General features: G+C 42.4%; 2 protein-coding genes across 4 annotated transcripts in view; both read left to right on the top strand.

The window, feature by feature from the left end:
- Positions 1–10,558, top strand: part of LOC146987544 (semaphorin-3D) — an 83,680-nt gene extending 73,122 nt beyond the window's left edge. Inside the window, exons 14-19 of the mRNA XM_085776758.1 lie at positions 2,512–2,600; positions 4,442–4,483; positions 5,000–5,157; positions 6,790–6,854; positions 8,191–8,357; positions 8,574–10,558. Of these exons, the coding sequence (XP_085632884.1) occupies positions 2,512–2,600; positions 4,442–4,483; positions 5,000–5,157; positions 6,790–6,854; positions 8,191–8,357; positions 8,574–9,059 (1,007 nt within the window). The 3' untranslated portion in view covers positions 9,060–10,558. The remainder of the gene's footprint in view (positions 1–2,511; positions 2,601–4,441; positions 4,484–4,999; positions 5,158–6,789; positions 6,855–8,190; positions 8,358–8,573) is intronic.
- Positions 10,559–11,515: 957 nt separating this feature from the next.
- On the top strand, positions 11,516–26,362 carry smpd4 (sphingomyelin phosphodiesterase 4). Of its 3 annotated transcripts, none has more exons than XM_085776725.1 (20): positions 11,516–11,622; positions 11,995–12,094; positions 12,674–12,760; positions 14,064–14,200; positions 14,285–14,360; positions 15,096–15,204; positions 15,559–15,611; positions 15,697–15,848; positions 15,988–16,120; positions 16,327–16,398; positions 20,077–20,166; positions 21,694–21,848; positions 21,948–22,038; positions 22,770–22,867; positions 22,986–23,149; positions 23,851–24,056; positions 24,154–24,384; positions 24,801–24,932; positions 25,028–25,156; positions 25,246–26,362. In XM_085776725.1, the coding sequence occupies exons 2-20, from the start codon at positions 12,056–12,058 to the stop codon at positions 25,564–25,566; spliced, it is 2,475 nt and encodes an 824-aa protein (XP_085632851.1). In that variant the 5' UTR covers positions 11,516–11,622; positions 11,995–12,055; the 3' UTR covers positions 25,567–26,362. The 3 variants fall into 3 exon arrangements, with proteins under 3 accessions (XP_085632851.1, XP_085632850.1, XP_085632852.1); XM_085776724.1 differs by having other exon boundaries at positions 20,077–20,214; positions 25,246–25,861; XM_085776726.1 differs by lacking the exon at positions 20,077–20,166 and having other exon boundaries at positions 25,246–25,861.
- The last annotated feature ends 347 nt before the right edge of the window (positions 26,363–26,709 follow it).

Raw genomic sequence — 26,709 nt, 5'->3', positions numbered from 1 at the left:
GCTGGAGATCGACGGATGTGGTGAAGCTGAAGCACAAAGATCTTAATTCACGTGTCCATCTTGGTTCTGACTTTTCACTTTGGCTGAGAGACATGAGAAGCTGACATTTTACTGATTTTCCTGCGCTGGGTGTGTGAGAGCTCAGGGTGAGGAGGTGAGAAGGTGAGGAGGTGGCGGTTGAGGTGGTTCTGGTCAGGACACCGTCTTGGTATCGTCGAGTGGACGTCTTACAGGCACCTCCAGCTGATTGTGTTAGACCAGAACACAGTGGAGAGATTTTGTATCTGGGAACGTGTCAGGATCCCCCAGGAGGAGCTGGAAAATGCTGCTGGGGTGAGGAACGTCTGGAATATTTCCACCACAAACTGACCCTGGATCAGTGGACAAGATGGATGGATGGGTGATGGAAAATCCTGACACTTTTTAGGGCAGAGCTGTAAGGGTGTGAGTGAGAAACACTGTGTCCTTTGGCCCCAAACTAAACCGACCTTTTCATTATTATTCAGATGTGACTTGACACTGGTGTAGCTGCAGCCTGGGGCTTCACACAGTGAAAAGTCGTTTGTTGTTAACATTTCAGCCTTTGTGAAAGTTAAACATTGAACCCATGTAACACCCGCTGAGGCCTTAATGGCCACCAGTAGAGGACTGGTCAGACTGGGGACTCAGCTATCAGAAAGAAAGTGAAATGAGTTTAAAAACAAACCAAGATGCAAACCCTCAGGTTTAGAAACGAAATACTGAAGAGGAGTGACAATCATTTAAACAACAGTAATTTCATCTCTTTGCTGAATTTACATCTTTGAATCAGGACAACAAGCATCGATCCTCTTTCTCTAAACAGAGATGTGAGTGTGTGAGGAGTTGGTTGTGTTTTCTCAGGGAAACAAAATAAAGATAAAATGAAACTCTAGAAAAACAGAAAAATGAACCGATGAAGGTCTCTGATGGCCATTAGTCACAGCATCATTAGTCCATGTAGGGTTGTGTAGGTTTGTTTGACAGGCTCCTCTCTAGACACACACACACACACATAAACACACAAACACACACAGCATGTACTGTCTCAGTCTGTTCCTCACACACAGCTGAACACACACACGTACCGGGGAGAGTTCCCACAGAGAGATCAGAGCCTCGCTGTGGGACCATCCTGACATTATCTGTGTGACCGTGTGTGTGTGTGTGTGAATTTCTGTTTTTCTGGATGTTTCTGCGCCTTGTAACCTGCAGCGTGTGTCTCCAGTGTTATTGCGATGCTCTACACGCTCAGTGAGTGTGTTTGGTTTCACTGTAACAGCTGCTGTGTGTTGTAGTTGTGACTAAATCCCATAAATCCTCTCTGAGGTTTTGCTGCATTGTGTAGCGTTTACCTTCAGGATCCCTCTGTTACTAAGGTTACCACCATATAATGTGACCTGTTTCACCGTGGCAACAGTTAAAGAATGTTTGGTGATGTGTTTGTCACTTTTTATTTATTTTCTGTGTATTTTTTATATTTGAACAGGAGGGGATTGGCCCCTTATAAAAATATATTGTCTTTCAAAACATGTGCGGAAAACTTAGTGATTTGATAATTAATTTCTCAACCAAATTCCCACCATTTATTTATCCATGAGAGACTTTTATGGGAAAAATCTGACCAGACACGATGTCTTTGAGTAAACTGTGTTTGACTGAACTGAATGACTTAGTGATGTTGTAACCTGTTTCCAAATATGAAAACCCACTGGAAATTTAAGGTTTATAAAATAAACGCAAACTTTTTCACTATTTATGATTAAATAGGAGCAAAACCAGTCTCTGTAGCAACAGTGTTTTCACAGTTTAAAACTGCCAGTTATTATTATTGTTCCTGTGTTATGTTACTGAACTTCACACACAGCGTGAGTCAGGACTGGAAACCTGCAGGTCATTAATTCAACCGTCGAATCATTAAAATCTCATCATCCACACTCTCATTCTTTACTGAATGAGACATATTTTCCTTAGTCTCAGCGACATTGTGAACTTTGGGGAATTTTCAATTTTTATTTTCCTCGACATTGTTGAAGGACTTAACTTCCATCGCATCACGTCTCAGTTCAGCTGAATTAAAAGAGAAAGCTACTGTACATGTGATGCACCTTTGCTTGTTTTCCTGGTTAAAACACAATGATAATACGTGTTTATTTAGGCACATATCAACCACTTTAAGTGTTGTATAAACAGATTATGAATAAGAATATACTAAAAGATAGTTAGCTACACATTTCTAAACACGGAAAAATAGCATATCAAATATCATTATCATGAATAATAGACGCTTATAACCAATTGTTAGTAAATGTTTAAAATATCACTATTCTTTTTGGTGTATAGGTCATTTTGTTCTTTCAAAACAAAAGCCTTTGTGTCATTGTCAATTTGACACTCGGAGATGAATTGGGCTCCACAAAGCCTAAATATTAAGTATCTGTGAGTGTGTGTTTCCACCAGTGTGTTAACATATCACAAAATGTTTGTTTGTAGATGATGGGAAGGTGGTGAAGGCTGTGTCAGTCATCAAAGACAACTGGGACACGGAGGAGATCATTCTAGAGGAGCTGACCATCTTCCAGGTGAGAGACAAGTGTCAAGTCTGCCTCATTCAAGCAGCAGCTGTTAAAATAAAACTTTGAATGACAGCTAAACAGGAGTTTATACGTAAAGTGGCACATCAGGTGTTCACATCAGTTTATTCCCCTTGATTCAAATCATCCCACACAGATCCAAACACACACACACACACACACACACATACACACACACACACACACACACACACACACACACACACACACACACACACACGTAGCTCCACAGGACTTTTATGGTTAAAGTCTGAGCTTGTTTTGGTGTCTCCCATTGCCCATCTGCCAGCCCCGCACCATGTGATGTGCTGCGTGAGGCCTCGCATGTTGTTTTCCACTGGAACATATTTGTCTGGAATAACTCCACTAAACAGAAAAACAGATAGCGGGGCACATATTTCCCAAGGTCCTTGATGTGAACAAACTAATGGGGAAGAGCAGCATATGAGGAGCGAGGAAAGTGAGCGTGAATGTTCAAACGAAAGAAAGAATGAAATTAAGAAGAGGATAAGGAGGTAAATATTAAAGTAGAATGAAAACAGAGCACAGGTGGAGGGAAGGAAGAATGGCAGAAAAACAAAATATACAAAAACAGCTACAAACAAACAGGAAACCAGATGCTCATTGTCTGTTTACTTATAACTGAGATTAAAACAGGAACTAACCCATTTCCACCAGACTCACACAGAACAGGGACAGGGGGAAACCAGGTGGCACAGACTCTACAGCTGTGAGCGAACACAGTGTTTATTTCAGAGCTTTCTGCCCGAGTCCTGGTCAGTTTTCTCCCTGACTGGGTTTCAGGTTGAATGGTTGGTCAACTCGTTGGAGACAGCATCTACACATCACTGTGAAAAACTCTCCTTCTCCCGTTATCTACCGTATCGCGTCCCTCTTTTATCTCCCCCATCAATCCGACCCCTCCACTCAGAGCGGTCAGGGGTCGTTGACTCGCTGAAATGAGCCAGTGATCTGGAGAAATGGAGCTGTGGGATCGTTTCGCCCTCCGTGGAGGAAAGAGACTCATTAGATTTCTAATCACAGTAGCCGCCCTGACCTCGCAGGCCGGGGCCTCAGCAGTTAATGCGGCTCTGAGGACATTCCTCGACCTCCACACGGCAGTGTTAAAGATTGATGCCGATAGTTTTAGTGTCAGTCATATGAGCCGCTGCTCTTTCTGCCATTCAGTGGGCATAGCATAGTTTGCTGGGACTGAATGAATGAGGCTTTTTATTCATGTGAAAACCGACCCAATTGAGAGGGAGTAAACTATGCCATCTTTCCGTTTTCTCTAGGCTTTTCCGACAAAGTTAGCAAAGTCGACCTATTTTCCAGTTTCTGATCATGTGCACTCTGGGATATTTCAGTGTGTTTGAGGAGTTTTTCTTGATCCTGAATCACAGGATGAAAACCAGCTCATTAACATGATCACAGCCAAAAATATGAAGCTTTTCATACTTATGAATTGTGTTTCTGTGCCATTTGTACTTGTTGAGCATGTTGAATTGTATTAATGTATGCCTTTATTCAGTCATTTCCAGAGCAATATAGTATATTCCAATCTGGCATCAAATGGATGGAAATGTCATATTACAGTAATAAACCTTTGTTCATTCTCCCTTAAACTCCATACAGTATTGAGGTAGTAAAGTAAAGCAAAGTATCAAAGTCTCAGTGCACATAGAAATGCACATGGCCGGTATTCAGAAACTGAGCCTTAAAAAACAGCTGTCAGGACTTCTGTGACTTTGTGATGTCACAGTGTATATGTTTTGTATTGGTGTGTAATGCAGTGAGCACATTCATCCATTTCCCTCTTTATCCAACAGAGTCCCTCACCAATCCTGAGCATGGAGCTGTCAACCAAGAGAGTGAGTGTTGTTTGTTTGTTTGTATGTCTGTCTGACATAATAGTTATAATAATCAGACCCAAAGACTTTTAATCAAGGCATTTAAGTGGATACAGAATGATGAACTTAAATAACATGTAACGACTCCCCACCCTTGCTTTTCTGTCCTCCCACCCACCCTGAGGGTCTAAGGACAGAGGATGTTGTTACGATGCCATGTAAAGCCCTTTGAGACAAACTGTTTGTAAAAACGGGCTATACAGGGGCGGTGCGTGGCGCAGTGGGTAGAGCGGCCGCCCCATGTAGAGGCTACAGTCCTCGCCGCAGGCGTCCCCGGTTCGAATCCCGCGTCGGGCAGACCTTTCCTGCGTGTCATTCCCCCTCTCTCTGCCTCCCCATTTCCTGTCTATCTCTACTGTCATCACTATCAAATAAAGGCAAAAAGCCGAAAAATATACTTAAAAAAAAAAAAAAAAAACGGGCTATACAAATAAAATTGCCTTGCCTTGCCTTGCCTTGCCTCCATCTCCGCCACAGCAACAACTGTATGTGTCCAGCGAGCTCGGCGTCGTCCAGCTCGGGCTCCAGAGGTGCGAGTTATACGGGACTGACTGCGCTGAGTGCTGCCTGGCCAGAGACCCATATTGCTCCTGGGACGGACAGACCTGCTCCAGATACTTCGCCACCAGCAAGAGGTAGAGAGGGACGAAGGGAGGGGGGAGGCAGAGGTTGTGTATCTGTCACAGGAGTGGCAAAATGTGGACAAAATGAAAAGAAAAATCCAAAAACTAATGGAGAAAAGATGATGAGAGTTTGGATACAGAAAGACAGGAGGAGGAAGGAGAGGGAGACATGGCGATGCTTTTGACCATGGCTAAAACAACACACTTTATTTTCATGAACTCTTCTCGCTGCATGTTTTCTTAGTCAGAATCAGAGCAGCTTCATATTTTTGAGGAGGTGGAGGTAGAGGTGGAGGAGGAGGAGGAGTTCACATGTTTATCTACAGGCAGGGACATTATCTGCAGCTGTCCGCTGTCCTGTAACTGATGAGTCCTCTGTCTACATCAGTGCACACCCACCTTTAACCTACACCACAATCCTCTTCAGTTTTCACACATAATTAATGATAAATGAAATTAGAGGAAACATTAGGGCGATATAAACAAATTGAAGAGATTTACTGACAGTGGGTGAAGAGATTCAGTTTTACTCCATATGCACATACACAGACTTTGCAGGTGTGATTTGTGCTACACATCTGATTTACATACTTCACTCTGATTGGATGATACTTTGATCCATACTCTTACACACACACATGTCACATTAAATTAAATGTGGAGGCTGCGCAACTCCATGATCAGATTTTCCCACTTTTGTTTCATGCTGTCATGAAGTTGAGTTGGGGCTAACGTCCGTAGAGGGGATTGAAACGTGCAGCAGGTCGTCCCTGGACTCCAGAGGACATTTGCATAAGGTTGAATTCAGTAGAGCCAAGGTCAGGTTTACATTTGCCTCTAGCATCTGAATCAGTGCCCAAAAACACTGAATCCTTCAGTGTCCGCTCAGCTCCACCTCAGAAACTGGAGGACACACAGGACTCAGCAGGTTTTTCTTTTCCATTTTCAAATAGTACTGGACCATCAGTAAGTTTGCATACAGCAGACATCCATATACAAATGGATTTAAATAAACACGTATATTCACTGCATCACAAAAATATAAATAAATACATGAAAAGAAAAATCTGTGAAATGCAAATAATAACAAAAAAGTACCGTACATAAACACATAGGTCACACAGATATGTTGGTGGCTTCCTTGTGAACCACAAAGGAAACAAAATGGTAAATTTCAATTCAAATTTTTTTTTAACATCTCAAAGCTCTACATTGGCCATAGGTTGGAGGGCAAACGTCGCACTTCTATAATACACAGGTAGAGGGGCATGCCTCAGACTCACAGCAAACAGTGGGGATGAGTCTATTGTTGACTCACATATTTTTGAGAAAAAAAATTTGTCTGAAAACTCGATTACAAATAATTGTATGACCAAGACTCAGTCTTTGATAGTCCGTCTTTCGTCCAGTGAAAACGATGCGCTATTTTAAACTGCGTCAACATCAAGGGATATTTACTCAGAGTTGACAAAGCTCCTCCACCTGCAGAAAGTTTCCAAAGGATGAGTGGTAGAAACCCAGGACCCAGATGTTTAAGAGGGTCTGTCTGTCCTTTAGAAGGTGGCACAGTGCACTGCACACACATAAACAATAATACGCATGCTATAAAACCTCTCTCTCTCTCTGTGTGTGTGTGTGTGTTAGGCGGGCACGAAGACAGGATATAAAGTACGGAGACCCCTGGAGCCAGTGCCCAGTCACAGAGGACGGTAAGCGTTTCCACCACATGTTATAAATAAACCGTCTCAGTTACATAATGGACACTTAGTGTTGTTACTACAGCCTGTACTCAGAGGGGGGACAGAGGATTTCCACTCACATATACACGGGGTGTGATTGATGGTGTATTCTGAAGTGGCACTGCAGAGCTGGAATGTGAAAAGTCACAGTGGGTTTATCTGTTTCTCTGGTGGCTCCATGAGAGATCAGCATAAATCCCACAGTGTGTTTGATAGTTTGAAGCTCATTTTATTAACTCCAAATAAGAGATAAAAGACTGAAGTTTTTAGCGTAGGCTATGTCTCAAAAAGGAGAAGTTCACAGTTCTTCTGTTTTATTTTTTATGTTGATCCATTTGAAAATATAAAAACAGTCTCAGTCTAGTTTTGCGTCACCCCTCCAAGCTTTTATCTGGAGAAACAGGTCCATGAGCCAACATGATGGAATAAAAGTACTTATTTCCCCTTGTCATCTTTCTCTGAAAGCAGACACATAGTGCACTCTAGAGGATGAACTTTGTAATTACAGTCTTTAATACTTAAAGTCCCCCTCCCGCGACCCTTTTTGGTCATTTTAAAACCAGCTCATTAGCAATGCACATTAGCAATGCACCTCTGGAGGGTGGGCGGAGACTGCACTGCTCTGCACCCGCCCAGCCACCTCCTCACACCCCACCCCCCGCTTGCTGACAGCTGGACATTGTACAATTACAGATTCAGCGCGTTTAGCGTAAAACTCCACACTGGAACATAGTCCTTGCTCATGGTGCAAACTGCTCTACCAGGTGAGCTACACCTGTTATACCTTGATAGTTACACCGAACTGTCAAGCCTTTCACCTCTGAGCCAGATGCAGAGCGGGGCGGGAGCTTGTAGCACTAGTGCCCTCCCCTGGAGCTGTGACACGTCAACCTCAGTCTCCCTGAAACTGCCAGTTTGCGTCTGCCGTTGGTTCACAGCAATTTGAAGGCAGAAAAACTCAGAAATGCAATTTTGCACTTCCTTTTCTGCTGATATGTGCTCTAACACAAGAAAAATGCCACAGGAACATGTGAAAAGCACGAAAAGCACGATTTTCATGGGAGGGGGTCTTTAAGTCCCAAAACAGTAGGAGAGAGACAACTACAGTGAAGGATGAAGAGAGGTTCACATCTGACTGTTCATCTGCTTGTGTCGTCTCTGTATATTTCTCTCTCTTTCTGTTTTGCCTGTGATGAAACTGATTTTTACCGACCCACCTTTTCACTACATGTAACTGCTCTGGGTATAGGCTAGGCTACAGAACATATCATGATTTTTTCTCTCCCTCTATCTCTTTTTACCTCAGACTCTGACTCTGTGGAGGTGAAGCTGGTGTACGGCGTGGAGGGAAACTCCACCTTCTTGGAGTGCGTTCCTCGGTCGTCTCAGGCTGAGCTCAGGTGGACGAGACAGAACTCGGACGGACCACAGCAGCAGCAACAGGCGCTCAGTCGGACAGACGAGGGCAGAGAGGTGAGAAACATCTGCTGCTGACAGATGATGATGATTCACATCCAGGGCCTAAGGCAGAAAATAGTGACATCAGACTTTGATATAGACCTTTGGTGTCAGCTAAATCCTTACTGGTCACCTGTTGCTGTGAAAACATATAACTCTCATCATTATTGTCCAGACTAGAGTTTTGACCAGTTTCTCTTACTTTGTGTTCACTCCCCAACTTTGTCCCAGCTCCCTCAAAGCAACGACGACCGGACTCTCCACATGAAGCGGGGGTTGCTGGTCCAGCGCCTGGAGCAGGCGGATGCAGGCCTCTACACCTGTACCAGCTACGAGCACTCCTACAGCCAGGTCCTGGCCCGGTACCGCGTTAACATCATCTCCAACCACGGCCTCCACGCCGCCCGCTTCCAGCACAGCCACAGCCCAAATCACGGGAGGATCGGCCCGGCCGGAGTTGTGGTACCCGGGCTCCTCGGCCAGTCCGGACCTCCTCCGCCTCAGCTGCCAGGACACAGGAACTCATGGCTGCCGCCTCAGCAGCTCCCTGTGAAGAACTACAAAGACATGACCAACAGTATGAGCGCGGACGAGTACTGCGAGCAACTGTGGTACCGCGAGAAACGCCGGCAGCAGAAACTTCGCACTCTGAAGCTGAAGCAGGAGAGCAGGAAAGCCCGGGTGAGGAGGAACAACCCCCCCGAGGTTCCTCTCTAGTCAGCTGGAGGACTCAGAGACTGTGGACGGACGACAGATCCTGTATATGCAGCGGTTACAGCTGTTGGCTTTTTGAGCAAATGATGTCAACCAGCGACGTATCATTAAACAAAGAGAGTAGTGTATCCTCATCCTCAATATTCTGACATTTAGATGCTACAAAAATGGTAATAGAAAAGTAGAAAAACTGTTTTTTGTCTCTAAATTCGTATTAGCTTTGTTGATTGTTGGGAACATCTGACAGTTGAGCTCTGATCTGCATCTAAAAGTGGACATGGCTTGTTCAAGTCAAAGTCTGCAAGAAATTCAGCATCATAACATTTCATTACATATAATCCACTATATTTAATACAATTTACAAGACAACACACTGTATCATGTCATAGACATAAACAGACGCAGTTAAATGAGAAGACACCAAATGTCAACATTTGTTGCTTTAATGAAATATATTGCTAGAAAATAACAGCAGAAACTAACCAATCTGAGTTTAAAGGCCCTGAAAACCTATTTTCTTAATTTTCCTCTGATGTGATGTCATATACAAACAGCAGCCTCTGACAGATTTACAACTGTTTTTTGGGGGGTTTTTTAGGTTAAGAGATGATGTAATAGATTTAAATGCACAATATCGCACACTGTCGATCAAAATTTATGTCACATACACACATGCTAGCTATATGTTTATGATTGATAAATAGATAATTAAGGATTTTTTTCCCAAACTTATCTTTACTGTTGCTTATTTAGTCTTTATCATTGAATATCAGTTGGAAATATTTAATATTTGAAGTCAAATTTTCAGGGTTTTTAGTGATAGAGAGACCAGTGGCCTGAACTATTTAGTTTTACTTTAATGCTATGAATTTACCACAATACTTTCCTATTATTCTCTTCTGTTCTAATCAGACGATCTGTCAGAGCTGCACCAAACCACTGACAGACATCCAGGTGAAAATGTACCAGGATCTCGCTCACAATGCAGACAGACGTTGATACATAAATGTCATATATATATGAAAGGTTTTGCCCGGTTTACTGCTACACACTTAACATAATGTTTTCTACATGTATTTATGTTTGTTCTGAGACGTATTGCTGATCTATGCTGATAAGATCTAGGCCTTTAATCCACCCATCAGGTTTGAACCTGATGGGTGGATTAAAGGCCTCAGTGGAAACGCACACATGAAATGGACCTTGCTTGAAATTACATTATGTATAGCTTCTTTAACTCTGCCATGTAACTGTTATTATTCACGTCAGTGTATATTAAAGAACTCTATTTTTGATAGTTTTCTTTCTTTGTGTACAAGAATTTAGTACATTTTCCTTAGTGTTTATATAAACGTGTTTTTGATAAGTAAATTTTTTTATGTCACAACTCTAATAAGCTTTGAGATCAGGAACTGATCATGAAACTGTGTTATACTGTATGTGAATAAACCACTAAATGACAACCCACATGTAAAATAAAACAAATAAACACATACAGAAATCTTTCACAGTTTTTGTGTATTAAGTCACCCACATTGTTTAATATATTTTCAGTGTCCTATTAGAAAATTATTGATATGTGACGGCCACATATTCTTGGACTGTTTTAAGACTTAAATCAAACCTGACTTAAATGCAGTCATGAATGATTCAGCATTATCTCGGTTAAGTCATCTGTATCATGTAAGATGTAAAATCAGAGAGGGCACATTCACATGGTTCTCTATCTATGTGCATTCTGAATAAATATGGAAGCAAATGTAGCCTACATATTATTCCTATTATCAGGACTGCAATAACTCACACTGAGGCCCCACGGGTACATCCTGGTTCCTCCCAGGTTATGTGCATTGTCGTCGCATCCTGTGGCATTTTATAAACATCACGTAGTAGCCTACAGAGCACAAGGGACACCTCCCTGGGGGAAAACAACCAATAGTTTTAGTCTGAACTGTTGTTGCAACCCAGTTTTTAGTTTTAGCTTGTGGTCATTTCACTAAAATCAAATGTAGGCCTAATTCAGATAATTGATTCAAACAAAGTTAGAGCCACACATGTAGAAGTTGTTTGTTTCTTAGTGAGGCTGGTTTGTCTTTACCTTAATAAATACTCAGAAGACAAGAAAATGACAAGGAAGAAAATAATACAGTTAGGTAATGAGTGAAATTGTGTTATAGCCTAAATAAAGTTAAACTAAATGTGACAATAACATGAGACAGATAGCAATGAAATGGCCACATAAACATCACAGACGAAGCCTTTAACCTTCAGAGAGAGAAAAGACAAAGGTTTCAGGAAACTTCCTCTGACATACACAGTTTACTAACTCAAGGACATACGACAAAAACGAGACAAGTTTGAGTTGCTGTTTTTCCTGCGCCATACTCCGGCCGTCCTGCAGGCGGCGGTAACGTAGCAACAAGCTCGTTGTCAACCGCCGGTCAGTTTTGAAAGTAGTAGAAGGAGAAGTCACTCAGCGCCTGTGAGTCTCGTTGAACCACACTAATGGAAACGCAGCTGATGGGGAAAAGTAGCAGAAAACTTGAATAATCCGTCAGCAGCGAAGGTAAAGAGGTGTTCACACGATGGCGTGAAGGTTTAGTCCGTGTCTGTAGCTCGTGTTTGTCGGGGACGGTGACGGGGCTTCACGGCTGTTGTTGTAGCTGTCAGCCCGGCTGTGTGCTAACGTTAGCTCCGTTAGTTAGCCGGCAGCATGAGCTGAGCTAGCCCGCTCATGCCGACCTGCACGGCTCATTGACTGAGCCTCTGCGGCTGAGTTTTCCACTCAATGGGAGACATTGTGGTCGGATTACCAGGCAGCACTCACAATTATCATCCTGTTTTCACAGCATCCGATCGTTTTAAGTGATGAGCGCGTTTGTTTTCTGCTGAGGAGGCTGACAAAGGAACATACCAATAAAGTTTTTGTGTGTGACAGGCACCGACAGGTAGGATCCAAGAGGACTGAGCACTGGAGGAAATAAACTTGATGGTCCTACATGGCTGCTCAAACATTACAACAGCCCAGTTTCCTACTGGTGAGTCTCTCTCTCTTTACATGTGTGTTTGTTTACGTTTTCTTTTGGAGAATTGATACGATTAATGACAGCTGAACTCTTCTCTGTCATATAATCATATAATCAATATAATATAATGATCATATAATCAATATAATATAATGATTGTGTTTGATCTCCTTCTGAGAAATACAGGCGCAGTGTAAGTGCCCTCAGCAAATATCGACACAGTCCAGTCCCTAAATAGGACTTCGCCACAGTTTTTTCCTAGGTACACTTTGTAATGCTTGGGGCTAAAAGCCTAATCTAAACATACAAAAATGTATAAAACTGGGTCTTTACAAATTGAAAGCTCTTAAGTGTCTTATATTTGTAATCTTTGCTGTCACTCTATGGCTCACTTTGTGTTCACTCAAATCTATTTTTAGGAGCAAATGCCAGTGAAAGTGTGTTTTATGTTTCAGTTGTGTCATTAATCTACCGTCAAACGTTTTGTCAGACTGGGCAAACTTCAGAAAATCTAATACCATCAAAAATGTTTATCTTGATGTGATCTTCTGTATTACTGGGTATCATGTCAGCTGTATGATTTTGCTCCAGGCCAACCTGAAAGCAGATGCGACCACCAAACCGCTCCTGCAGCGATGCCAAGATTTGGTGAAGATCATTGATGACTATCCTGCAAAGGTACCGACTGACGACTCCTCCACCCCTGTGTGTTGTGTTTGCAACCAAACATCACAAGATTAACTTCAAGTAGAGAAAGATTACAGCTGTTGTTGTTCTGAAGTGGTGCTCTTGTCTCCACATAGTTTTTTATAAGAACATCTTGGTTAAAAATAGCTGGTGAGGAATGTCACTGGATTTGTATAATACACACAAAAACACCACAGTCTTACCCAGTGTTTTCTCTGCTAACCGGACGAGGACGGCAGGGCTGATCCACACTTTCATGCTCCCTGGTGTTTGTATGGGGAGACAGCTGCTGTGCTGTGACAGCTGAGTTTCACTTTGAAGTTCGAACACTGACTTTCTCTTATCTTGTTGCACTGGAATGTGAAAGCAGTGTGCATTTATCCAAGATAAAAGATGGAAGTGATAGTTACATAGTAGCTATGCTGGTACAAGAGCTGCAGATATAGCAACTACAACTATTGCATACAGACCTCTCTTAGCACACAACCACTGATGTTTGTCTTAAGTATTAAAGCACAGAAATAGCACAGTGATAATTGTTCTTCTGTGTATGTGAGGACGTTAGAGAGGACAGTGGAGGTCCTGTTTGAGAGCAGCTGCTGTGCTGTAGATGTTTCTGCGAGTGACACAAAGGATGAGTGTGGCTTTTTTGTTTTGTTTTGCATGTTCACTGTGCTTAAAACTTGTTTCCTGCTTTAGCTCATAGAATATGACAAAGACTAATAGTAGCTGAGTCAGAGCAGTCGTCCAAGTTTTTAACTAAACACACTGGAAGAAGATGAATATATAAGCAGGGAAGTTGGATTTCCCCTCACTCCACTTTTGTTTTGTAGTTGTTGCTTTGTCTTTGAAGGAAATCCACATGTCTCCGTTGTGTTCAGTCAGTCATGTAAACAGCTGCCTCACTCATCTTGCACATGTTGGTGTATGTCAGCAGTTTTTGTCTTTGTAGTCTCTTTTAGTGTCAAAGAGCAAAACTGGACCTAAACAAAGCTGGACTCATCTCTAGTTGTACTGTGCTGTACAACCCGGAAGTCAGAGGTTTCCATAGTGGGATTTGATTAATCGGGTCCCTACAGTAATTTGAATAATATTTACATTGCCGACACTGCTGAGGTTTACATACTGTTTCACTGTAGCTCTGCAATGCATTGTGCTGTCTCTTGTACGACCACAGTAAAGGTACTGACTGCTGTCATTGTAACTTGATTGTCAGTGTTTCAGTCGGTGTGTTGTGTATAAGTGTAGTGCTACTTGCCATTTTTCTCATTACTCTGTGTGTGCTTCTCTTCAGGAGCTTCACTTGATTTTCCCCTGGCTGGTGGAGACTGTGTTCGGCAGCCTGGACGGCATCATCGCAGGCTGGAACCTGCGACTGTTGCACTCAAGAAACAATGAATACAACATTGTCATGGAGTTTCTAAACCCCAGGTCAGTCAGTCAGTAAGTCAGTTTGTTTGTTTGTTGTGTATCTGTCTAATAAATCAATTAAGACATTGTTCTTTTTCTTTTCAGTGGGCCAATGATGAAACTCGTTTATAAGCTTCAAGCAGAGGAGTACAAGTATGAAATACCTGTCAATTATCTCCCGGTAAGAACATTTGTCTCCTTCATTGTCTCATTTAGATAAATCTGTCATTAATTATTTTAGAGCAGTGTCTGTAATTCACATTTAGACAATACTGTTAAAGAAAGGAATGAGCTGCTCGATATGAAGAGAGTCCAACTAAGCATCTGCAGCATTTTTACCGAAGCTATAAAACAGCACATGCAAGTTTGTCATTTTTACACAATCTTCAGAAGTTTAGATTACAGCCATGAAAGCCTGTGAAAAAGACTCTACACTGTCTCCTCCTCTACCCAACACCATCCAAAATGGAAATACTGATGTCAGTGCAAAGATATAATTTTGACCTTTGTATGATAAATTAGAGTTAAAATGATAATTTGCAACCTACAGTACTGGTAAATATGAATTTAGTTCTAATCAGTGGCTCTTAGGTTCATGGGGTTTATTGGTGATACTACTGGAAATTGGAAATCGGAAACCCTGGATTTACTCATCATCAATGAAAACTGTAATCTAAATATGTTTATCAAGTCTTCTGGATATAAGTCTAGAAAAAAGAGAGGGAAGAGAGAAAGAAAAATCTGGACCTGTACACACTTGTGCGATTATAATGGGTTTTAGTCATGGAGCAGAAAATGTTTCCAAATCTTGCACTTGTTTCTGTCGCAGCTCAGGTTTGTACTGTGTTTTTACTTGTCAGCTCATCTCATTGTTTATCTGTGTGTGTGTGTGTGTGTGTGTGTGTGTGTGTTGAAGGGTCCTGTGAAGGCCTGCATCCAGGAGGGAGTTCTCCCAGACTGCCCACTCTTCCACAACAAGCTGCAGTTCCCCCTGTCCGGCCTGCTGACCCTGAACCTCGCCCTCAGTATCCTCCAAAGCACAGACATTGATATTCCTGAGCTTGCTGCAGGCTAATTGTGATAACCAGCCAATGAATGAACAACTCAGTTCAGTGTTCATTTCGAATGTGTGTCAGGAAGTTTCATTTTTCACTTTAAGAGCTTCAAGTAATGTTTATGGTCAGCATCAGAGAGCATTATCATGATCAGTGACTGAAGTGACTCATCAGTTTTCAAAATGCAGATATTTCTGTGGCAATCAACTAATCAATTAATTGACCAAGTTTCAGCTACAGGTTGTGACTTTTCTGAGTGTGAGACATTGTGAGAGGACGACAGGGAAGAAATGGACAGTGAAATTACTCCTTAACGCTCTGCAGATCCATTTGAATTCTTCATGTTTAACTTTGCCTACTGTCTCATCACACCAAAGGTGAGTTTGCTAAAAAAAATGTTAGAAATGACCACACTTGTATTAATCCTCACAGGCAAAACTAAACTGGAGCTTCTGTTTTCAGAACTACCCCCAAGGCCAAAATGGAAGCTCCACAGACAGCGCCTACTTTGTGCTGGTGGACACTTACCTTAAGTATTTCCTCCCCAGCGAAGGGAGCGTGCCTCCATCTCCTTTCTCTGACTCCAGAGGCTCCGTCACTGCACCTTCACCCAGGTATTTAAACCAAGAGAGGTTTAATGTATCTGATCACCGGATCATCATTATCTTCTGCATTTAAACAAACCAGACCCGACCGACACAGCACATCATCAACAAAGCTCATTTTGTCTTGGTGATGCATTAAATCCAACAGATCCTCCAGTGTTCCCTTTGCTGGTTACGGCGTTCACAGCCCCAGTCTCCTGAAACATCACATCTTCCATCAGCCTTCGGTTAACGCGGACCCCGCAGCTCAGGAGATCTGGAGGTCTGAAACACTTTTACAGGTGAGGCTGAAGCCAACCAGTGGGCTGCTCTGAGTCCCAGTGTGTGGTTCTCGCAGTTTGTAATTTTATTTATGTGTTGATCGTGTAACTGTGGGTTTTGTTTGTACGAGACTGAAAATAAAGTACTTTTGAATTGAATTTAATTGAAATCGTTTATATTCTAGAGTTAGAAGAAACACAATCATGTGTTGATTTGTTCTTCTCAGATGTTTGTGGAGATCTGGCTCCACCACTACTCCCTGGACATGTACCAGAAGCTGCAGTCTCCTCAGGTGAAGGTAGGAGAACAGAGATCATGTCCCCAGCCCCTCCCCCTGCCCTTCCTCTCTCTCCTTTGCACTGCAGCATCGCACAACTGGCTGTTGACTGGCTGACCACAATCCTCCCTCACGCCTCCACCACCTCTGTCCCGTCTCGGAGTAAGCCCAGGGTGGGGGAGGCGGATGCTCGCCAGCCAGCCCTGTGCTGGACGCCACCCAGGCACCTGAACTGCGTTTTTACAAATCTGTGCATGGGCTGAGTTTTCAGATACAACGGCCAATGTGGCTGGACAACACCCGACACACCCTGAGCAGGCTGGGGTGAAGTTGTCCATGAACTGAGCTGTGGAGAAAATTACTGAGATTTAGAGAAGGGGTTTTGCTTTGTTTTGTTCATCATGACTGAAGGACAACTTCACCCACAACTCTCTGCATTCACACCGCAAGCAGGCTCATTTCTGTTTCCTACACATTCCTACGCATATTTAACAACAGCATGTGATCTCCTGCTGATGAGCAGCTGTTTAAAGCTCCTCGTAATTTAGTTTTGCAGATGAACAAAGAAACTGAAGATAAATGGAGCTTTGAGCTCCTTGTAGTGTGAATGCACGTCAAAAGCTCCTGTTCTGACTTTGAAAGCATCTGATTCTCGGGGTTTTATTTGAAGTATGTCTTTAAATCCCTTTTACCATTTCTAGCGTATGAGTAGCTGCAGAGTCAAACTGCTGCATTAGGTGACTTGGCATGTGTGCCCTCTCAGTATTAGTGCTTTTGCTTTCACACCTTCTGCATGCTGCATGTCACACTGTCTCATTGGTATGTTCTGTGTCTGTGGTTACATGTGGGACATCAACGTAAAGTCACAATGTGGTGAAGCTTTTTGGAGACTCTGCAGAGGGTTCACAGTAAATAATCAGATCCTCGCTACTCAGATCAATAAAAACATGAGCAAATATTCAGTACAGTCTGAATTGTTTGGTTTTATCTCAAGGAGCCAAAACAAAATGAGACTTAAATTTTTCAATTTGAAGCAAGAGAATAACTCGACTTCAGTAAGAATCAATCAACACCCAGGCTGCAGACATTATTGATTTAAATGCTTAGTGACTTAACAAAGATTCAATAAAATCAAAGTTGATCCAAACCACATCAGTGTCTCATCAGGGCCCCAGTTTGTCCAAAGTTTGTCAAGCTACAACTATCCATGAAAGGAAATAATGAGTCTGTCGTTATAGTCTCCAGTGTTAGAGTAGCACTGCTGATATTTTTCTAAGTAAATCTACACCTACAATGAAAACATTCAGGTTCCTGTCTGAATGAAGTATTGATCTATGTTTATTTGGATTCCCACTCATGAAAAGCATCACAGTGAGACTTTATGCTGGTTTACTCCCTTTACTTTACTTGTACAACATGTAGGATGAGACCTTGTTTATACTGAGAGCTCTGACCCTCACTTGTGCTGATTACTTGGTTAATTTGATACAAGGATGCAGAATATTCTGATTTAGTTTCCAAACCACACTGTTCACTCAGTATGTATGCAGGTAACAGTTACGGTAATACTATTATTGTACCACTGTTAATACTATTTTCTCTGGTCTGTAAAGTATTATAGCATAGTAAGCCAGAGGAAGGAGAGATGGTAAATCCTCCATTCAGACTCAGGCCAACATTTATAATAATAATAATAAACTTTATTTATAGAGCACTTATCTGACGAAAGTAACAAAGTGCTTAACAGAGAAAAATGAGGATCACAGTTAAAACAAGAAAGAGTTTACACAGTCAGTTAAAACAGGAAGACAGAATACAGTAAAATTTGCAGGGCTGGGTAGAAGCAAACAGATAAAACAGAGGCAATCAGTTAGTCAGATAAAATCAGGATAAGCTAAACCAAAGAAATGTGTTTTAAGTAAAGACTAAAAAGTCTACTGACTCTGACCACCTTATTTCCTCGGGCAGGTCATTCCTGTCACAATATATTAAACATTGTGTGACATGTCCCACCATATGTGATATTTTTCATAATATTAGAATTTGTATATATTTATTTGCAGGTTTGTGCAGCCTGTCCTGCAAATCATTACAACCCTCATTTCACTGCTTTGTTTACTGCACATTGAACCTCAGCATTTGACAAACAAAACCTTTGAGCTCCTGTTAAGTGGCAGCATCAATTATGCCTGACAAATGAAATACAGTAAAACTCCCCCTGTGATAATGTCATATCAGCATATTTGAAGTCGACTGTATCCACTTCCTCTGTTATTGCTCCATAAAGCTGCACAGAAACCTTAAGACGTAGTCATTTAACTCTGTGTAACATTGTCACGTCTGGTCTGCATCATCAAGGCTGAGTTTTGTTTAAAACATATTAACCACTGTGCTGGGTCATTGTGTTTGTGTCATGTGTTCATCCTGAGGGAAGAGTGAGCTGGAGCTGCAGGATTTTGGCTAAATTGATTTAAGCTTTGAACTCTTTGTGAGAGACGTTCATACATCGGAAGCCAAGATTTAACAAAACTGTCCCACTGTTGGATGTCATCAACTCTAATTTACATTCAAAATGTAATTTGTCTGATATAAATAGTTTTACCAGACAACAGAAGAAAAACAATTCTGTATATTACACTGTTGATAGAGCAAAAACAAAATCTTCAGTTTTGTGTTCACTCTTCTGAGGATGTTAAACATCAGGGATGGGAATCATTCAAGCCAGTTACCAGATTCTATTTAGATCTGGAGACATGGTGAAGACGTGTGGATGTGCTCGTCCTCTCAGTCCTGTCCTGGTTAAAATTGAACACTCAGCACATTTAAAGGAGACATATTATGCCCCCTTTCTACAAATTAAAATAGTTCCCAGGTGTCTTAAAGACATGTCTGTGACATGCTTTGGTCAAAATACCCCAAGGATCAAACATCTCGGCTCTTTTCATCCTCTCAAAACAGCCCTGTTCAGAACAGCTGGGTTCAGTGCCTGTCCCTTTAAATGCAAATGAGCCACTGCTTGCCCCGCTCCGCCCCGTCCCTTCTACCGGTCCCTGGTAGGGGTGGTATTATGCAAATTCGAGTCCTAGTTACATCACTGGAAGACAACTGACAGCTCATAAAACCATGTGGATTTCAACCCAGGAAGTCTGCAAATTACAGATTTTTATTTGTCAATTCTCACATCTTGGGGGCTGGAAGACAAACACCCAAATAAATGTTAATGAGCCTTCAAAAAGTGATATTTCCATAATATGTCCCCTTTAAAGTGATGCACATGAACATTACAACCAAAATGTGTTAGTTTGATCTTGTATGAAATGATTCCCGTCCCTCTGGCCATGTATTCCTCTGTGTCCAGTGTGCAAACGCCTGTGCATCATCCCAGCAATTATATCGTTGTTTCCACAGTCAATATTTTATTTTTGTTTGTCTCCTCTCCTGTTTTCTGCCCTTTTCCTCCTGAATGTTTTTGGCCAATTGTTTCTGTCTGGTTGCACTTTTCCTTTTCTCCTTTTCTCATGTTTACCTTCCTCCTGCCACCTTTTCTTTCCCCTTTCCTCCTCCTCCTCCTCCTCCTCACCCTCCCTTATTGTCACTTCTCCCCTTCCTCTCTCTTCACTGTTGCTCCTTTTCCACCCTTTGTCTTTGTCCTTGCTCTTCCTCATCTTCCTCTCCCCCCTGGTGGTTACGGGTGAACAGCTGGCGCTGCTGCAGTACCGCCTCAGTATGTCCAGCATGCCGTGCCAACCCCACGCCCCACCAGGCTCTGGGACCCTCCACACCTACCAAGTACTTTTACCTTTTCATTCACCCCCGCCCCTCTGGGGCCTCCTGGAGGTAAACCTCACTCAGTTAAGGTCACAGTCAAGGCTACTTCTCTCAGGTTTATTGGTAAACACGGTGACACGTTGTCCCTCCAATCACCAACCTGATGCTCACAGACCTTCGCTGCAGCCCAGTAGTTTGCATGCTTCATCCTGCTTCTGCAGTCAGCCGTCATCAGAGTGTTTTAGCTTTTACTAAGAAAAAAAAACAGCTAGAAAAATGTGAAAGTGGTTGGTGATTTGTGTTGTGAAATTTATTGTCACCCAAAACTCAAACAATAAGACAAAACAGACCTTTAAAATGGCACAAGTTCCCTGTTTGTTTTAGTTGTTTTTTTTTTATAAACTTAGCTAAACGTTTGTTCTTTTTTTTAATGTGTTTTATTTCATATCAGGTGATTGAAATCCACAAGCAGCAATGTTTGTTGCTAAACCCACAATTTGAGAAAGTTGAATTTGTTATGAGGCCAGTTGTCTATGAAGAAAAAGAAAATCTTTGAGTGTGTAACCTGTGGATTTGAACGGAGAAGTAACCTTGACTGGAGAAATAATCCTAGAATGAAGCTTTGAATCTCTATGCAGATTTTTACCGGTTGGTTTGTGCTTTTGTTTGTTGCCATTTGTTTTTAAAGGCATGTTTCTCACACTGTGCGGTGTGCTCTGTTGATCTGCGTGTTCACGTGGGTGATTAATGTTTCTTCTTTATGTTGCTCTTTCCAAAGCAAAAGAAACTACTACGTTTGAATCATCAATCCTTATTTTACATGCCAGTCATTCAAATCATGTCACAGCCAAATTACCTGAATTCATATACAGGACTTATAATTGTTTGCTGTTGTTATCCAGACAATGTTTGATAATGTTTGAAGTAGCTTTGCTATAGACAGGTAATAGAGCATCGAGGTCCCACCTGTCCTACTGTTTCCCACTGTGTCTTTTATTTAAATTTAATTTCAATCTTAGATTTTAACAGAGCCCAGATGTGATAAAGCAGCAGTCTCACAATGAATTTTAAAGTTTTAAAACCTGCATTATGCTGTAAATACCAGGTGCTCATTTGTCAAATCCTGCAACACTTGTTAGTCTAAACTGGTTTTGGCTTTGGTATTTTTTGGAAGTGACTGTCTGCCAAATAATCCTTCTGTGCAAATGGTTAGGATTAAATTGTAAAGTTAAACAAAGAGACAGTAGAGCAATGCTTGCCAACCTGTTGGCCGTACCCTCTTGAGGGGTGTGATGGGATTTCTAAGTGGGCCGACACATCAATTGTACAAAACAGTACAAACACACTTACTCATCCTCATCAGTTCAGGGTGAGTAGAAAACTTGGTGTTGGACCTCCATACTCTATCACTAGGAGCTCTGATGTTTGGCTGCTTTTGGACTGGGGTTGCATTATGATTGGCTGCTTTTTGAAAGGGTGGCTGACATGTTTTGGAGGGGAAGGGGTGGGATGAGGTGGAGCACTTTGTATGACCGGTCGTCTTTCCAGGAGCCGTTCACCCCGACAGAGGAGCACGTGCTGGTGGTGCGTCTCCTGGTGAAACATCTGCACGCCTTCTCCAACAGCCTGAAGCCCGAGCAGCTGTCGTCCTCCCCCTCGGCTCACTCACACACTCACACCAGCCCCCTGGAGGAGTTCAAGAGGTCCCACACTCACATCAACACATGCTACAAATCTCTCTCAGTGTTCACACATGGAGGGAACTGATCAAAAACACTGTTTGGTTTCCCTCTCCCCTGCAGAGTGGTGGTGCAGCGTTTCGTTCAGCAGAAACTCTACCTGTTTCTTCAGCACTGCTTCAGTCACTGGCCTCTGGACGCCTCTTTCAGAGCGGTAGGTCTGACTCACTCCTCCTCCATATTTATTTTTGACAGCAACAGTACACACAGTATCCATCGTTTATTCCCTTTACAGAATGATCTGTCTGCTTTTTCTTTTACTCTTCTTTTTAACAACATAATAAAATGATTATAATAGACTACAAAAATAAGGGTGTTTCAGGGTAGACGTTTTCCTTCCAGATGCCCTTAAATTTTGATTGTTAAAGCTTAATGGAGTGATGGAATGATGATAAGTAATGTCATACCTGTCTTCTATAGAGGGCCTGTCTGCTTTGGGACATTTTTTTCCAAATGGTATTTAGTTGTAATGCTTGTAGATGTTGCACATATGATGTTTGTCCTAAATGTGATTGAAACAAATGACAAATGATTGGCTTTGTGGGAGCCACCACATATACTCCAGATGCAGGTAGAGCCTGAATGGTGACATCTCTGGGCAGGTGTGATAAAATATCTACTAATACACTTCCAGCCAGACGATCCACATGAGGTTCAGCTTGTTATCTCCCATTGTAAATCATGATATTTTGGCAGCAATACACTTCTCTGTTTTTTTAACTGTTGAGGTTCCTGCTCCAACACACGCTTTGGTTCCTCAGAGGTCTCCAGCAAATAATTTTGACCTACCACCCTGTATTTTTAGCTATAGCTATTTAGTATATGGTGTCAAAAGCAGGGTTCAAACAGGGTTCAGTCTGTTGAGTGATTCCTCTGTGTGTTCAGGTGTTGGAGACATGGTTGAGCTATATCCAGCCGTGGAGATACACAGGGGAGAAGACCAATCCTCAGCCCGACCAAAACAGAACCGTACCAGAGAAATGGTGAGTGTTACGACTTCTTTTATTGCACATGGACCCACATCTCCTTCAAACAATGAAGCGTTCTCAGTCAGTGAGCGATGTTGAAGTAAGTTTGATTCTGTCACTTGCTCTTCTGCAGGGAGCCGTTTGTTCAGGAGAACTTGCTCATGTACACAAAGCTGTTCCAGGTGTTTTTGAACAGAGCAGTGAGAACAGACCTGGTCAACGCCAAAAACGCACTGATGGTCTTCAGGGTGGCCAAAGTCTTCTCCCAGCCCAACCTCGCAGACATGATCCAGAAAGGTGAGGAAGCGACTTAAAGGTCCAGTGTGTAATAATTGATAAACAAATACATAAATAAAGGTTTATTGGCAAAATCTGAATATACTACCCATGAATATATTAGTACAAGTGTATAATTGCTATAAAATAAAATTTGTTTAGTTTTCGTAGCCTTATAATTATTCTTTTATATATACATATAGCATATAGCATTAGAGAGCGTCAGCATCTTGCTCTGCCATGTTTGTACGGCAGCCCGAACGGAAAATCCAGCCAGCCAGAGACTGTGGTTCGTGAGTTTCACGCACCTAAATAAACCAACGCGGAAGAAAGCGGAAGGAAAGAAGGAGGAGGAAACAGCTGAGAGAGTGAATATGGTTTAGATCGTCTCCTCATCGCTCGATGCTCCTGAAATACTCCCACCGTCACTTTGCAGACGGGAGGAGTGAGCATGAGCGAGTGAACGCAGCAACCTAGAATCTGAACGCTATGTCGATGTCATGATTTTCCCCCATTTTAGACACTGGACCTTTCAGTGAGGTTTCATTAAAAAGAAAGGAAGAATAATGTCCTGTTTTACTGTAAAATTCAAATTCCCTTTTTATTGGTAAAGAGAGTGTAATTTATCTGAAGACTACAGGTTTCTTTTTAATAACAACAAAACAGTTGCTGCTGGGCTTCGTAAACAAACAAACACTAAATCCAGTCGCATCTCTCCACAGGTGAGCAGTTGTTTCTGGAGCCGGAGCACGTCCTCCACCATCGTCAGCCCCGTGGCTACCTGACACCGAGCCAAGGAGGCAGCTACCTGTCGTCGAGGCAGAAGGTGGTGACGGACATGGTGTTCAGGGTGAAGAGCCACGTCTACGCCCTGGAAGGACAGGACTGTCAGTACAAGCAGATGTTTGGCACGGAGCTCAGAGGCGCAGTGAGTTTAATTCACCGTTGTTCTGTTCAGCAGCAAATAGACTGAGCTGAGTTCAGACTGGAAATACCTGAATGTTGTGTCTTTCTGTCCTCTACAGGTGATGAAGTTGATCCAGATCATAGCGCAGGCCAGACAGACGGCCAAGAGGATATCGGACCACTCCAACGAGGTGGCAGCCAACACCTCCTTCCTGTCCTGGTTCGGCCTCGGCTCCTCCGACCTCAACAACACCTTCGCTGGGGCCGAGCCAGAGGAGAGCGGAGAGTGTCTGAAAAAGACCCACGAGTTTCTGGACCGAGCTCTGGAGAACCTGTGTCAAATCTTCAAGGTCAGATGAGTTTGACTGTGGCTAAGGCTTTTTTCCCCCGTTTTATTTCCTCACAAGCATTCGATTTTTATAGATATTTGAATCTGATGCACTGTTGATGATCTCTGTCTAAAATATCTCAACGACTATTTGATGAATTGTTGTGAAATTTGCTAGAGAGGTTCATGGTTGGTAAGATTTGACTTTAAAGATCCTCCTACCTTAGTGATCCTCCAACTTCTCCTCTAGTGTCACCATGAGGTCGACATTTGTGAATTCTTACTAATTAGGCGATTGTCTGACTTTTCATTTCGACCCCTCCACTTTGGTTTGTTAACAAAAACATGCAAAAATAATGTTACATCCAGTACAAGATTAGATCATTTCAGTGACTCATCGTTGATTGTTGTTTAACTTCATGTCTTTTTGTCTTGTAGCTGACCCAGGGCCAGCTTACTCAGCTCATGTCAAACCTGGGCTCTTCCCAGGATGACGGCAACTGCAAGCAGCTGCCCGACTGCATACAAGGGGAGAGCGGACTCATCCTGACCGACCTGGGCAGGAGGCAGGTCAGTGTTTCATGTGACTGCATATGAGGAAGGAGGCGGTGGCCATACAGTAACGCCCTGAAACTAACTGTCTGTGTGTGTGTGTGTGTGAGCAGATCATTAATGGACTGCGCAGGTTTGACGTCCAGTATCAAGGAGACCCTGAGCTCCAGCCCATTAGAAGCTATGAGAACGCCCTGCTGGTCAGGCTCTTCTACAGGATCTCCTCGCTGGTTAATGAGAGGGTGAGTGGCGTCATCACAGCTGTGTTCGTTTTAACTACGTAGTTTCACTTGGTCTACAATAACCGTTTGTATATTTTTATCTTCCACAGTTCGGAGTGCACATGAACGCACTCTGCTCTCGGCCAGACTTCCTGGGTCGCCTCGGCCGTCGCTACCTTACAGATCCAGACGTCAGCACGAAGCTGAAGCACAGCCCCGTGTCACGGCGAGGGCTGGAGAGGACCCGGCAGCCTCGACTGAGCCTGCGCCCTCTGGCCAGCTACAGGACGATTCTGCTGCTGCTGCTCTTCTACGTGTTTGGAGCCCTTTTGTCCTTCGGCCCCGTGTCCAGCACTCTGGTCATCCTCGCAGGCGGCTTCCTCTACGGACTTGTGATGACGTTATTTGGAGACAAACTGAAAACACACTAGCTGAGCTGAGGGCCTGCACATCTGAAAAAAACCGGATGAATTTGATCAATTCAGCCTTAAAGTTTTTGATAAAATAATACATGAACACAAAGAAGAACAGGTTCAGTGGTTCCCTGCATTATGTAATAAATAATGTAGAAATGTATTAATCAAGACCCGCTAATGATTACTTACTTAAATGATTAATCATTCGGCCTGTGTGACATCAGGAATAGTTCAAAATGCCTATTACTCTTTCTTATCGCCAAAGGTGATGTCATCAAACATGGACAACAAAAACTCATTTTAAAATAAAGCAGCAAGTTCACATTAAAGTAACTTAAACAGGACAGGACACAAAATAATCATTTGCCAATAAAGTTTCTTTCAGTTGACTAATTAATTTATCAGATGATTGTTGATCCCTATGAAGGGATATAACGGTGTGTATCCTGCCACAGTGAGGTCACTTAAGGTCGTATCATTTGTGTTTCTTAACGTAGAAAAGGGCTTTGAATTTTCAAATGGGGGGGTTGGGGTGTGTTGGGATCCCGTCGGCAGCAGAGAGGAGATGGACTGGCAGCTCTTTTGGATATGACTGCTTTACTTTTAATGTGCTTCATATATGGAATCATTGTAAATACCGAGTGTTGCCGCTGTTTGTTCACAGTTAGTTTTTTTTAACAAGCTTCTGGAAGCAAGTGCAGTTCAAAACATTCAAAGTGCTCTGATTGATTAAACTTAGTATTTTTTCTCAGTGACAAGCAGAATGCATTTCTGTCCAGCAGGCTCAATAAAGTATTTGCACTCGTTTGTACTTTTGTGGCCTGATTGATTAATATTCATTCATGAGTAATGTGCCAACCTTATATGCTAATAATCCAACCATAAGGTGGGTTAGGTAAATCACACACTTTTCATTCATTATTGCAGAGAGTTGTGAACTTTTTTCAAATGTCAGTTCAGACAGTGAAATTATGAACTATACTAAGCAACACTAAATTGTGTAATGTAGTTAAATGTATGAAAGTACTGTACCTCATTGTACTTTATGGATTTCCATTTTAAGATACTTCATGTTCTATTCCACCCTTTTTGCCCTTCATTTCAGAGAAATACCTTGCACTTTAAGTAAATTAAAGTAGTTAAAATACTGGTTTCTTC

Source organism: Trachurus japonicus, chromosome 5 (assembly GCF_045865225.1).
Source record: "Trachurus japonicus isolate A0001 chromosome 5, Traja_1.0".
NCBI classification, from domain to species: domain Eukaryota; kingdom Metazoa; phylum Chordata; class Actinopteri; order Carangiformes; family Carangidae; genus Trachurus; species Trachurus japonicus.
This window is presented reverse-complemented; position numbering and strand designations above follow the sequence as displayed.